Genomic DNA, 14,223 nt, shown 5'->3' on the forward strand with positions numbered 1-14,223 from the left:
AAATATGTCTGAAATGCACATCTTGTTCTTCCATTTTTAAATTGGGATAAAAACAAAACTAAATAAGTAATCGATACAGTTTTTTTTACTAAATTAAAGGTGGAAATCCAAACAACAAGAAAACAATATAGGTTAGGTGCTTTGAAGCATTGACAAAACAAAAGAATGTGCTAAGACCACCTATTGATAAAATCCGCAATCACTTAGTTGCCAATCCAATATTATCATGTTAAATTAAATATAATTTTTAATGATACATATTTTCAATGAAAAAGTATATCATGAACAAATCTAAAACATGTTTTTTATTAAATTCATTGAAATATTAATTTTGAATTTGTAAATACTGCCTAGTATGTGGCCTGTATTACCACATTCTAGTAACAATATGTTTTCTAGGGAAAGTGTTATTCTTTTGTTATCGCATTTCAAATATAATAACATGTAATCTTTAGATCACACGTTCATTTTTTATATTAAGAGAAGTTTAGAAAATACGTATATTTAAGTACGAACTAAATGTAGTTTATTGTATTTTTGTAATAGAGGGTTACAAAATAATTTAATTATAAATATTGTGTTTGAAGATCCCGATGTTCCTTGTGTGATTTCACGTGTAGTTTATAACACGCGATCATGGTTTAAAATATTGAAATATCATTTGCAATAGATACATATAATATTTATTTTATCACAATGTCCGTTCATTAAGGTTTACAAAAATTATTATATGATTACATTTCAGTCATTTTTTATGACGATCTACTCAGAGACTGAGGAACCAACAAAGGACGATTTGGTTACTTAAACTACTTGTGTAATTATAAGTGAGGATAATACCATGCGAATGAAACCGGATGTTTTGTAGGCCATTTTGTAGGCATGCGCATTATTGTACTATATCTTTTTTTTCGCTTCCCGTTGACGTCAGTTTTCCATATACTTGCAGAAAAAAGCGTTATGCGAGCTTTTAAAACTTGTATTTAATTATTTTCAACACATAAATACATTTATTCTTTGTTTTATTTATGAACTTTGTAAACCTTTTGTGAAACGTAACGTGGTGTGTGGTTGTATGGTGAATTTGTTCTGTTCAATTCATCGTAAGACTTGCAAGTTTACGATACAAACATGCAAGTGCAAGAGGCGGAAGGAGCTGATGGTAAGTAAATATATATTGTATTTTTTGTGTTTTTTTTTTAAATTCCTTATTTTTATAATGTTTGACGAAGAGACGAGGTATTTTGTGGCCCGTTATGATCATTACGATACACTTAACCTCTATTCCACCAGTATATATGTATGTTGATTACTATACTATTACGTGATTCGGCAGATACATAAATGAGACACTTGTACATAGGTTCACCATGGAACAATTCCAGTGGTTGCGATGAAGAACGTCGTCCAACTCAAAAGGAGGGTAAAAAGTCGAATATATTACCTCTATGGGGAAATGAAAGGACTATGAATTTAAATCCACTAATTTTAACCAACATACAATCGTCACATTATTTTAAAGTGAATTTATATGAATTAAAAACATACCATGAGGTTATCGATGAAATTTACTATAAGGTGTCTCATTTGGAACCATGGGAGAAAGGAAGCAGAAAAACAGCAGGCCAGACTGGCATGTGCGGAGGTGTGAGTATGTTTTCTTGTACATCGTTCATTTTTAATTGTTATTTATTGACATAAAACTGAGACAATCATAGAGATATTACCACATGTATAAAAACAGTCCAAATTTATAGCATTTTAAAGGACCTGGACACTCTATGAAATGAGAACTGCTATTAAAAAAGGTAGAAGTAATTAAAGTAAATCATTCAAAGTGAAAGTTCTAAATGTTTTAGACTTTCACTGCTATTAAATAATCAGGCATCAATATCAAAATATTGGGCTGGAATTGGTCTGAATGCAAACATTGAGCAGACAGTCTCACTTAATACCACAGTTAATTGCAGAGTAGCATGTTCTCGGTCAATAAATTATAATATAATCTGAATGTGATTAATTGACATAGGGGGGTGTAAATTTAGCGGTTCATGCAGGTCCGAGGAGTTGGTGCTGGTGGAATTGTCTCAACAGCTTATTGTCTACTGTATAAACTCTTCACCTTGAGATTAACACGGAAACAATTAAATGGTCTTATCAATCACCTTGATTCACCATATATTCGGGCATTAGGATTTATGTATATTAGGTAAGAATATTATGATATTAGATTTTACTTTAAAGAAATGTTCCAATAATTTGATGTATTATACATATATTGGTGTTAACAGATATACACAACCACCAGCAGATCTATTTAGTTGGTATAGTGATTACTTAGAAGATGAAGATGAGTTAGATGTAAAAGCTGGTGGAGGACAAGTAATGAAGATGGGTGACATTCTCAAACAATTTCTTACTAAATTAGAATGGTTTTCAACGTTATTTCCAAGAATACCAGTGCCTATACAAAAAGAACTCGAACATCGATTAGCAGAAAGGTTTCCACAACAATCTATGAATGCCCGAAATGCAAAACCACCTATTACCCTAAATAGTCATGGAAAATATAGTAACAGCAGTAGTAGGAAAGATAACGGCAATCTCACCTCACGGAATCAACCGCGGCATATACCAGATAGCGAAGCTCAGTGGGGTGAGGCTGAAAGAACAAGTCACTGGCGAGCCAGGTGCGTCTACGTGGTATGAATACAATCACGTTACTAATTTGTATAATGTTAATAATATTCTATGAACTTGTTAGGAAAATTGGGTGAAGATTAAAGACGTACCATCTCCTGGAAAATACTCTTGATCTCAGTGTATCATCATTCAGTTTTCTTTAGTACATGTGTATGTTCTTATTTGATTCTTGTACAGTTATTCGCTGGCTTTATAAATTTAGTGCAATGAACTTGTTTTTATACTTATATATGCTATCTAGATTCTGAATATTGAATTTACTGAATTTCTTTGCAAGAGCAACATTCATAAGTTACATAATTTCGAATTTTTTTAGAAGTCATCTCGATATTCATTATCTCAATAACTGTACACTAATCTTTTTGTATTGGATATCAAGGAATGCAAGATTTTTAAATGAACGCTAAAATCTACACAAATATGTAATATCGAGGTGTTTAAGATGAATAATTTCTTGGTATCTTCCATTGTAAATAAGTGCAACATATGTATGCACTTACACAGGCTGATATTTTAAAAACGTTATTCGTTATTCCGCATTACTTCCCTTCGAATAATGTTTTTCTAGATCTGATGAAGACCGCAAGGACAAATACAGAGACCGAGATCGTGAGCGAGATCGTATAAGAGAAAGAGAACGAGAACGTGCCCGTGAAAGAGATCGAGAAAGGGATCGACATTGCAGACGATCAAACAGCCGTGATCGAAGTCGGAGACAAAGAGAACATAGAAGTCGTAGCAGAGACAGATCACATAGAGATAGAAGTAAAGATCGTTATCGTGATAAAGATCGTCATAGGGACAGGTACATGTGCTTTTTTTAAATATATTTTTAATTATAGACTTCTAATTCCTTGTTAATCACAGAAGAGGATCACCCTATGATTATGCAACAGAACTTGCTCGTGAAAGGGAAAGACAACGAAGAGAATGAAAATATACACTGAAATGTATATATCGACATAAATGTTTGTACGAGTGTAACTATAGAGATGAAAACGATTTAGAGCCGAGCCATGCGAACACCACCGCGTTTTGAATCGATTACTTCATTTGAAGTAATAGCCTAAATTTAATTCGATTATATTCACTATGTAGTTTACATGTTTTTATAAAATAAATCCAAGATTATAACTATTGTTTTACAATTCCTTATCCTGCATATGTAATATAATTTTTTCGTAAATGTATATATGAACGCATATGTATATAATTACAGAAAATGTTTCAAATGGATTTCTTCTTAATATATGTGTAATGTAACAAATTGTATTTATGTTTCCAGAATTAAAGAATGCTATAAAATCGATATTTTTTAATATCTTTTAAATTAATGTTTATTCACAACAATTTCTGATACTAATACAGTGCTTTACGGCGCGTGAGTACTTTGGTTTGAAGTTAAAAATGGCGACGGATACTTGCCGTCCCATCATAGTTGGATGCGACTAAGCAGAGGTTTCATCAAAACATGAAGGAAATATTTATTATCAGGTGACAGCAACCGCGTGGCCAATTTTCAAAGGTGATATAAATAGATGTTTTTCTTTACAAAACAGTTTTTCAGTATTCTTTGAATTCAATTCGTAACTCATATATGTACAGCTTTGTTAAAACTGTGTCGTTATGTTACACGTTACAGTATTTTAACATTTGTTTCATAGAATCTCTTAGATAAAATCGTTATATTTGATTTAGAAAATTAATGTTTGTATTATCGATGTCAATCAGTTTAGTCTTCACAGACTCTTTTTAGTACATACATGCATTAAAATGTTTATTATATGTTAGGAGATTATGTTGAAAAAGAATTCACAAGAACGAAAATGGCGTAAGTATAGATTGATCTTCAAGCTATAGAGTCGCCCTGTTATAATATTCAAGTAAACCTTAGTGCGCCATCTATGTTACGTTTATTCAATTGACATTTTGTTCACAGATGATTGGCCGACGCTGTGCTCTCATCGCTTTGGGCGGTCTTTTGATTCTTGTCCTTAGCGTCAATGTATATTTTATTCGAATGATTGTAGAGAGCTCGTCGCAAAAAACTTCTTCTAAAGGCATGCCTATTTCGCAATTAAAGCCGGAACAGGAACAGTTAATATCTCAAGCGGGACAAAATTTACAAGTTTCGCAAAAATCAGTTGCGAAAGATATGATAAAAAAGATTAAAGAGGAGATACAGTTATTACCGTCAAGATATTTTAAGCAAAATACTAGCTACGTAATAGTATTGGAAAGATTATTTACTGAATTAAAGATAATGCCTAATGCTGTTCAAAAAAATATATGGAGTATACCTAACAATAATGTTAGTATTATATCGAAATATGTTTAGAACGAATAATATAAAATATCTTTTTTATTGTATATTATTTTTAATAATTGATATTTTTAGTGGCCTGATGCCCATCAGTTAATACCACCGGTCGCGCCTGAATTAGGAACAATTTTAGATATCTTGCGTAAATCAAAAGTGATGCGTGCAGATAACGCACCACTTGGTACGCAATTGAAATTGATGCTAACTTTAGAACACGGAACGAAGGCGATGTTCAAGCCTCAATGGTATTCTAGGGACGCTATTATTCGAGGACCTGTTTATCACGGAAAAGATCGACACAATGCCGAAGTAGTAGCGTTCTATTTATCTTCCTTACTGGCCTTAAGAAGAGTGCCGCTTACTGTTATAAGAAAACGTATGTTCCCATAGAAATTCTAGTAAAAATTTATATATAAATAATTTTATACAGATTGCGAGCAAAACATTTGACTATTTTGTATTAAATCTTTTTTAGTTGACTTAAGGAATGAAATTCGGCCTCGTGCAACTCCTGAACTTTATGCTACTATGTATCAAGATGGTAATGATACTTGTTTGTATGGTGTTTGTCATTATTGCTCTCCCGTGGATCCAGTGTGTGGAGTAGGAGATATTTTAGAAGGTGCTTTAATTTCTTGGTTACCACGATATCTAAGACTTGTAAAACATCGTCATCCATGGCAAAGAACATATAAAAAGAACAAGCTTGCAGCATGGGAAACAGATGATAACTATTGTGAAAAAGTAAGTCTATTAGATAAACGTATGCAACAAGTCTATCTTTCTCTTTCTTTTTTTTTCGATAATAACATGGAAATATTCGATTTTTTAGGTGAAAGACACTAAAGCATATTCTCCGCAATCGTCGAGCAGGCTTTTAGATTTAGTAGATACTGCGATTTTTGACTTTTTGATGGATAATGGTGATCGCCATCATTATGAATTAGCACAGAATAATTTTCATAATCCAGCTGTGTTGTTAATCGATAATGGGAAAAGTCTTGGAAATCCTGATATAGATCATTTTGATATTTTAGCACCTTTGTATCAGTGTTGTATGTGCGTATTTATATATGTATTAATCCTGTTTATTTATAATAAAAAGTGCAGTGTCTTCATTAAATTTCTAAGCTTTTAGAATTATTAACTCTACTTTCATTTTAGGATTCATAAAACTACATGGGATCGTTTGAAATTATTTAGTGGTGGTTCATTAAGCATAGCTCTTGCAAGACTTGCTGCTCATGAATCCGTAATGGCCGGTGTTCAACCCCTTGTTACAGAAGCTCATTTAAGTGCCATGGACAGAAGACTACTTACTATTTATGCAGTTGTAGAATATTGTTTGAAAAATAAGAAGTATGCTTCCAATGTTATTTTAGACCATCGGTAGCCTATATATATATATATATATGTTTTATCTAATATTTAGTGTGAACTTTAATGCTTAAGATGTTAGGAACACATTCATATTTTATAAATGATATAGGTGCAAACGATACTTTTTTAATGTCATTCCAGTAAAGTTCGTTGAAATTTAAGACTTAGCAAAATATTGCTGAATAATTTATATTTACTACTTAATACTCTTATTACTTCATATTTATGCACAAGTACAGTGTATGTATATCTTTGATCTAAATAAAACAGCTTTGCCTATATAATTTCATTCAATTTGTCATTAATACCTAGGTAAAGGATTGTACATACGGTTACCATACAACGTGAAAGATGAAGTTGGTTAAAAAGAACGGTCGAATTAATCTAACCACATGAAGTTTAGTGTGATTTATTTGATGACACAATAATTATCGTTATTTGGATAAAGGTCCAGTGCAGCGTCGTACAGCGTATAAATACGGTACAAACGTAAAAAACCTGTAAATGTGACTGTATAATTATTACATGCACATCGTATTCATGGACATTGTGATACTGATCGAAATCTGAAATCGACTTCAAGGTTTATCAAACATGTACACTATGTATATTCGGCGTAGCCTGTGTTATTTTCTGTTATTTTGGCTTCTGGCAGTTGGTACGTTGCAATCTGATAAATTGCACATAAAGCATTCAATTCCTTTGCTTTCCGTCTCTTTTTTATTTTATACACTTTACATGCCATAACCAAAATTGATCTTGCAGGCTACTATGGGACTTCGAATCAAATTTGCATCTAGCGTCATCGTACATTCCATTCGTATTTTGTATTTACAATGTTACATGACCAGAATATTACTCACGTATCTTACTGGCTAATTATAAACTTTATTCGTAACATAAATTTAGCGCCATCATCGTTAGGTTGTGTGTGTATATATATAATATATTATATTAACATTTTTTAATTAAATAGAGATTTCGTAGCAAAGTATGTATAAATAGACTATTTTTGCACGCACACCCATCAGTACATACTCACTTCGAACTGCGCTGTATTTCTGAAGGCGAAACAATACTCTGTTGAGCGGTCCGTCCATGAGATCCGTATATCGAATACGATAAGCTATTACCTGAAAGTAGTGGACGTGAGGAATGGTAGTTCCTCGATCCTAAATCTTGGCTCAGTTCGAAGCCCTTTATTTTTACGCCCTATGATAATACTGTTGTATATTCCATCCAAATTTCTCGAGTAGATTCGCGTTAAGCTACACTTAATCGTATTTGATTTGATCATAGAAATGTATCTGTTTAAAATAGACTCGTACTTCCGTAACGGCAGCGTAGATTATTGCATCGCGTGACGACGTATGCGTTCATACGTCGGTATATTCAAAGAACATAGAAGTATCGCTTGCTTGTCTCTTACTTATTTAATTACATATCACACCGAAGTGCATGACGCACATAAAGATCTAGAATAAATATAGGCCAGCTGTAGGCATTGAAAAATTTTTCTCGACATTTTTAATTTCATTTGTAATGCACATCGTCGCTTCGTGTAAGAGCAAATGGAAGGACATGTTTTATAAAGAGTATCATATCACGCACTGCTGAAAATACCTTAGTCCTCGCTTATAGCTCGATCGTTTAATATTTGATATTTTTTTGTCGTAAAAAGTTAGAAAGAGAAGATTTATATCCTAAAGGTATTCAAAATTTATTTTTGATTCTTTTCCTTCTTTTTTTTCATTTCAAATTTCCGTATGCATTTATTCTCATACGGCCAAATAGATATAAATTGTTATTCTTCAAACTGAATATTACAAACTGGCCTGATGCACGATTATATTCAGAAGTTGTGTTTCATTTTCATTAACGAGAGCAGAATTGAATTAAAGTGCTGATTCTACGCCTCTCGACGAAGATGTCGATGAACTTAAATCTTCGGACTGTCGAGTGTGCGACGAGTCAAGGGAGGTAACCGAGTCACTGTCGTTGCTATGAGGACTCGAATAATTGGCTGCTTCCTGTAACCTCATCAACATATTCAGCTGTAACAAAGACAAATTTTAATTAATTATCATGTCACGGAATTCAGAAAGCGCTGAACATAATATTCAATGAACTTAATAAATAAGTAGAACTTCTAATACTGACTTCCATGTTGTATCATTCAAGAGTTAAATTTATTAAAAGTGAAGATACTAACTAGTGGATCTCCTTCTGTATCGCTATGTGTGCTACCAAGGCTTTTCACACTAGATGCGCCGACTCCGGAAGTGTGTCCAGACGTAACAACATCGTAGCCAACGTCTTCAGGTCGTAAACGAAGAAGAGCGTCGCTACCACCGTGTACCGCGTGTGTAGAAATCCAGGGATAACTCGACGTGATAAATTGAGCCGGGTCTTCCCAGGAGGAATCTCCATTTCCATTTCCACTCACGCGTCTACCGTAAAGTGTTAATCCTTCTCTGACTGCTTCTACCAGGTAAGGTACTACAGAGTAGTTCCATAAGTCCGTAAACCATACTTGAGAACCCGTTACTTCCATCGGACAGGACAGAAATAGTCGCGGTCCTAGAAGTTATACGTTTAATTTCATATGTTTATGATGAAGCCGATATTACTGAACTGAATATAAATATTGTTAATGATCTTACCTATTGTCACATCGGAACTGCTATGGGTTTCTAGGAACTTGTTGAGATGTAGCCACACCCGGGGCAACCATTCGACAACTGCTGCCATTTCTGCGTTTCTAGTTCCGCCACACTCACGCAACTCGTGTTCCAACAGCTTCCGCCTGAGATAACGTCCTAAGAATCCCTTAACTGGTTCCATGTGATTAGCGCAAAGCACCCACCTGAAAATAAGATATTCGTTGCAGAAAAAGAAGCGCTTATAAAAATATAAGACAAGTGGGCTGTCTCTCGTTAAAGGGTAAGTTAGATGATAAGATATACCTAAAATTGTGATGTAATTGAAGATTCGTGGTACTACAAGTGGCCTGACTCATGGTGCCAATAATAGCTGGACAAGATGAATGTCTAGTACCAAGCAGGCCACTAAATAATTCTCCTAAAGATGCGGCGTGTTGCAAGTTCTCGAGGATGATTACCCTTGGTAGTTCGTCAGCTGCGTTTGAATCACATCTTTCGGCGATATGCGCGAGATATTGCCTGAGTTCTTTGCTGGACTTGTGGTCCACATTAAACGTGGCTACCGCCGTGGCATCCTTTGTATCGTTATCGGCATCGACCAACGCATGAGCTAATTTTCCAGCTAAATAACTCTTGCCGGTACCACTGGGTCCGCACAGAATGACTCTACGATGTTCAGTTAGCAGAGATATCAATCGCTGCACAATGGACCGTGGTATGAGAGTATCCACAGCCAGCCATGAGTAACCGGAAAGCACCAGATAAATGGTTTTCACGTGGCCGATCAAATAACCGCAAGGAAGTAACTCTGGATGCTGGGAATCCGTGGTACACCTATATCGGAAGATATTACAAAAATATATGTGTAAGTGTTTCGGAGTATTTTTATAATATAAAATATCAGTATACACATCGGTAAGAAAAAATAATTATTATAATACACATACCTAGAAGCTTCTCCAAGGTGATAAGCAGCGACGCATTCGACTCCCAGACCCAAGTTTGTCACAGGATCGACTCTCGAAACGTACTCCTTGAAGCATCGCCTTACAGTAGAATCAAGGGAGTCCCATGTAGTTTTGTTGCTGATGCAAACGCTCGCGATAATACAATGAGGAGGTTCACCGATGCTGCCATCCGATGTGCTTCCAGTTACGAGATTATAGTTGAAATTTTTCTCGCTACCTAGATAAATGGCAACGCTAATCCTTTTCCCATCCGTATCTTGTTCCAAAGTTGGTTCTCCTGTAGTTGAGGTGGTTGATGGGACTACTGGGTGTTCTGGTACGTTTAAATCTTCTAACTGGTCTGCCGTCGTACTGGTATCGCCATTTGAAAGCGCAGCAACGGTGGAAGCTACTTCTGTCATGCTGAAACGTCTGTCTGGATCGCTAGGCAGTGACGACTGGGAGGATGTTAAGGATTTTGACGTTACTAATCTCTGCAGACGCTCGTTGTTTTGTTTCAGATTAAGCATTTCGTTCTGTAAAGAAAATTTGATTCTTTCATGTCGTACAAGGAAGTTGAAAATCTAAGAATTTTTCCACGAGATTAAAAATATGTTTACCCTCATCTTGATAACAGTGTCTTTTAACGATTCCAGCTGATGCGCCGATGACAGAGCCTCGAGTCTAATATCTGTTAACACAAGATCCTTTTCCCTGAGCTGTTTCTTCAGTTCCACCACGTCTTCGTCCTCTTTTTTGTACAAGGCCGAACTGCTTTTGCTTCCGGTCAATGGATTCTCCACTTCGGGTGATTTCTGTCCGTTACTTCGAGCACCTTGAGCTCGGGAAGAGTCGTGTTTGGAGGCGCTCGGCAATCTAGGGCTGTTCGGTGCGCTCAGGTCTCCGCTAGCGCTCTCCTTGCAATCTTCGGCGTCGGAAACGGAGCCATGCCTGTTCTTCCGTGATCTCGAGAAAGCCTTTGAAAACGAGCTACGAAGCCAGCCTTTCTTCTTGTGATGGCTACTGGCCGAACAGGCGCTGCTCAACGAGTTCAACGAAGTGACACTATCCGCGGACAACTGTCTCGCCATCGAAGCACCCTGATGGTTGCTGTTACCAGTGCAGCCTGTCGTTCCAGAATCGGAATCGCCGAGGGTATGACGGCGACCGTTGTTCGCGGGTGGCCCGTTGTTCAAACCAGCTTCCGCGCTTTGCTTGCGAAGCCTTTCGATAGTTTCTCTTAATTCTTGAAGTTCGGAATCCTGAAATTTACAAGTAAATTGTAATCGTAATATTGCTTCTTCCTTTCTCGACCGCAGATCACGGATTTTATCTGGTGATTTGCAAAGAATGCCGGCACGCTTGTACAAGTTAAGAAAGTTTCGAGTAAATACGCGCGTCACTAGTGACTGTGCGATTCGTGATATATTCTCGTTGCCTCGAAAGATTTATGAACACATAGAAACGATATTAGAGAAAGGAACATAAAAAAAAGAAACTTTCCTTTTCTTCCATATAACTATACGAAGCTGTGATAGTATTACGCATGCAGTTTGTCTTCATATTTTATTTCTAGCTTTCAATAACACAAATGCAAGTTGTACTACGACGGTAGCTACGCGATTTTATTAATAATTGTATCGCTATCTGCAAAAATATCAAATACTTTTATTCCTTATACCGACGATCATATCACCGTACTTCGTACAGTAAAATGCATCTTGCACTTGACAGCATAATTAGTCTAATAAAACATCTAAATTTGTATCTATTTCGCAACTCGTTACTTAATTTCACTTCGGACTCTAACCTTTGGTTTACAGTAAATTACGAGATTTTCTTCAAACTTCATCGTATATCTCCTAGTAACTACATCGACTTATTTGCGCATTCGTTAGTAAAGCATGGAAATTTCTCAGATGATAGAACAAACAGAGTAGTTTTATTTCCCGTAGAAGTCGCTTCCGTGAAAGGGGCAAGGCTCTCGGCTGTGACAGCAGGCACAGTTATCCGAATGACTGACCACGGAGTCGCTGCTCCACGATTCAGCCATGCTGAACAATTGTTTTGTGGATTTTGAGCTCGATTCTTTCCTAAGTTTGTCTGGCTTGTTTCCCTGGGAGGTCGACGATTTTTTTCTCAGTTTACCGCCGATCGTCGATTTACGACCGGATGTGCGTATCGTGGTCGGGCTTGAATTGGCTGGGGTATCAGAGTCCCTTGGCGTATCCGGATGAAATTTTGGTCGCGCTTTTGTCCTGTTCGAAATATTTTTCAGCCCTCGTTCCAATTTTGCGTGTAAAATACTCAGCGTTTCTAACGTAGCGGTTCGTTGAGCCTTTTGTTCTTGCTTTAAATCCGGTAGCTTCTTCGACGTTTTTACGTCCATATTTCGATGACGCTTAACGTCTTTCTTGAGTTTGCTATCGTCGTTCGATCTTTTTCTAGAGGACTTGGGGCTGGATAGGCGAGCTGGGCCTTTAAACGAGGTCGAGTTTGATTTAAAGCTGTCGGAATCTGGGACTCGAAGACCGAGAGCCTTTGCGTCTTCTGCAGGGATGGGAATCATGGTGAGACCGTTTAATAGCTTAATCTTATTATCAGGGTAGGCGGATAATAATTGCATGATTTTCAAGTCACCTGGGCGATTTAATCTTTGATTTGGAGGCGATTTTGGGAACTGCGAGCGATTTATCGTTTGGTCGAGGTTTCGATTTGCGTGCATCTTAACAATTTGAAATAAGATGCCAGGTTTTCGAAAAATCGTAACTACGAAGGTTAGTTTATAAATGGGGGAAAGGTACAGGGAAATGATCGTTCATTTCTGTCGTATGTGATTCATGGCATCTTTGTATATGGAAAATTAATGGTTCAAGGTGGAAATGTTCATCCCTTTAAATTTCGTGCTATCGTTGCACCGTTAGGGACTTCATATCTGAACAGCGAGCATTTACGATGAAACTTCTATTTGAAGTACAAATTTAGTCGATGGAATTCGATGTGATATTGTTTTTATATCGGTGATTTTATATGCTCGTTTAGAAAGTGTTGAAAACTATTAGGTCGGTAATAGAGCGCTTACTTTCTTTTCCGCCGTTGCAGTAAGTTGTTGTAAACGTTGTGTCATATTGGACAAAGATTGCTCGAACGCGGACACTACATGAGCCTGTAACAGAAAAATTCACAGGGTAATGAGAAACAGCGAACGTCACTCGAGAAAATGATTATAAAGCGTATTGAATAAAATCGAGCGTACTTAAAAAATAACGATCACACATAAAATAATATTCATCTCGTCTATCTTCTATCCTAAAACGTTTGAAGAGATCAGCGAATTAATCAGACAAGAGCATCCTATGAATCTTCTACGTCCTAATAATTTTATCAGGAAGCTTTTGAAACAGAACATGGAACTCGGATAACGAGTCGAGTGTTGCAGCCGGGCAGCTATTTCCCACCTATCGATCTCGGTCATCTAATTTTCCTTCCTGTGCTCAATAGCGAGACGATAATTCATATTTTTTTTTTACTTCCGTCGAGTGGCCATGCGTAGCAAGTAGCCACAATAAAAAGTGATTTTCATAAAGATAGAAAGCGACGAAAATTCTACGCTTACGGTAAAATGATCCTCACGGCTGTAAATATGTCTGAATACGAAGAAGGTTTCCGATTTCTTTAGCCCTCGTGTATCGATGAAGGTTCGTAGTTTCGAAAGAATGGCTCGGACATAATTTAGCCTTTTTCATTTGCTTCGACATAATTATTTGATTCGTGCAATTTTTTTTATCAACCGGGTATATAACAAACGTAATTAAGATTACGCTATCGCTTGGAAAGCAATTAGATTTCTTTTTATCTATGACACAGAGAAACGTCATATCCTATCACGATTTCCTTCCCGCAGTTATTTATTCCAGTCTATCAAGTACCCTTGGTAAAGTAACATGGTCGGATGAGCGTCCAACTTCGTATCCAAGACGTAGGCGAGCTGACCCACAATGCGACCTACACGTTGCTCTTTCAATTTTTCTGGACGCTTTTCGTAAGAAGAATGGGAATAATAATGAAGGAAAGAGAATACACGGGGAAGGAGAAAATTCCATGTATCCGGTGTCTTGATAAACAAACATCAGAACGTATACATCACACGGTCATCTTCTACTCCACGGGGTGCACTTATTGTGGTCACCAACTGTTTCATACTCAC

The 14,223-nt window shown here is 36.5% G+C and overlaps 4 protein-coding genes across 16 annotated transcripts in view; 2 read left to right on the forward strand and 2 right to left on the reverse strand.

Annotated features, from left to right (window-relative positions):
* Nucleotides 1-581: 581 nt before the first annotated feature.
* Nucleotides 582-3,837, forward strand: LOC100649285 (pre-mRNA-splicing factor 38B). Of its 6 annotated transcripts, none has more exons than XM_012320567.3 (6): nucleotides 582-1,162; nucleotides 1,364-1,647; nucleotides 2,046-2,209; nucleotides 2,292-2,690; nucleotides 3,272-3,508; nucleotides 3,574-3,837. In XM_012320567.3, the coding sequence occupies exons 1-6, from the start codon at nucleotides 1,132-1,134 to the stop codon at nucleotides 3,635-3,637; spliced, it is 1,179 nt and encodes a 392-aa protein (XP_012175957.1). In that variant the 5' UTR covers nucleotides 582-1,131; the 3' UTR covers nucleotides 3,638-3,837. The 6 variants fall into 6 exon arrangements, with proteins under 6 accessions (XP_012175957.1, XP_012175959.1, XP_012175958.1 ...); XM_012320569.3 differs by having other exon boundaries at nucleotides 583-1,162; nucleotides 3,272-3,468; nucleotides 3,546-3,837; XM_012320568.3 differs by having other exon boundaries at nucleotides 589-1,162; nucleotides 1,337-1,647; nucleotides 3,571-3,837.
* Nucleotides 3,838-4,045: 208 nt separating this feature from the next.
* On the forward strand, nucleotides 4,046-6,695 carry LOC100649083 (glycosaminoglycan xylosylkinase). Of its 2 annotated transcripts, XM_012320565.3 has the most exons (7): nucleotides 4,046-4,228; nucleotides 4,495-4,534; nucleotides 4,643-5,014; nucleotides 5,102-5,402; nucleotides 5,502-5,770; nucleotides 5,859-6,085; nucleotides 6,191-6,695. In XM_012320565.3, the coding sequence occupies exons 3-7, from the start codon at nucleotides 4,643-4,645 to the stop codon at nucleotides 6,417-6,419; spliced, it is 1,398 nt and encodes a 465-aa protein (XP_012175955.1). In that variant the 5' UTR covers nucleotides 4,046-4,228; nucleotides 4,495-4,534; the 3' UTR covers nucleotides 6,420-6,695. The 2 variants fall into 2 exon arrangements, with proteins under 2 accessions (XP_012175955.1, XP_003394179.1); XM_003394131.4 differs by lacking the exon at nucleotides 4,495-4,534 and having other exon boundaries at nucleotides 4,047-4,228.
* Nucleotides 6,696-6,799: 104 nt separating this feature from the next.
* The window catches only part of LOC100643922 (protein sickie), a 190,922-nt gene continuing 183,498 nt past the window's right edge, over nucleotides 6,800-14,223 (reverse strand). For all 7 annotated transcript variants that reach the window (XM_048404215.1, XM_048404211.1, XM_048404213.1 and 4 more), the window contains 7 exons: nucleotides 13,099-13,182; nucleotides 10,637-11,278; nucleotides 10,017-10,552; nucleotides 9,373-9,903; nucleotides 9,070-9,272; nucleotides 8,619-8,986; nucleotides 6,800-8,460 (listed from right to left, as the gene is read on the reverse strand). In XM_048404215.1, the coding sequence (XP_048260172.1) occupies nucleotides 8,302-8,460; nucleotides 8,619-8,986; nucleotides 9,070-9,272; nucleotides 9,373-9,903; nucleotides 10,017-10,552; nucleotides 10,637-11,278; nucleotides 13,099-13,182 (2,523 nt within the window). In that variant the 3' untranslated portion in view covers nucleotides 6,800-8,301. The remainder of the gene's footprint in view (nucleotides 8,461-8,618; nucleotides 8,987-9,069; nucleotides 9,273-9,372; nucleotides 9,904-10,016; nucleotides 10,553-10,636; nucleotides 11,279-13,098; nucleotides 13,183-14,223) is intronic.
* On the reverse strand, nucleotides 11,255-13,092 carry LOC105667133. The gene has a single exon (XM_048404231.1). The coding sequence runs from the start codon at nucleotides 12,739-12,741 to the stop codon at nucleotides 11,959-11,961; it is 783 nt and encodes a 260-aa protein (XP_048260188.1). The 5' UTR covers nucleotides 12,742-13,092; the 3' UTR covers nucleotides 11,255-11,958.

The sequence above is a fragment of the Bombus terrestris genome, chromosome 3 (genome assembly GCF_910591885.1).
Source record: "Bombus terrestris chromosome 3, iyBomTerr1.2, whole genome shotgun sequence".
NCBI classification, from domain to species: Eukaryota; Metazoa; Arthropoda; class Insecta; order Hymenoptera; family Apidae; genus Bombus; species Bombus terrestris.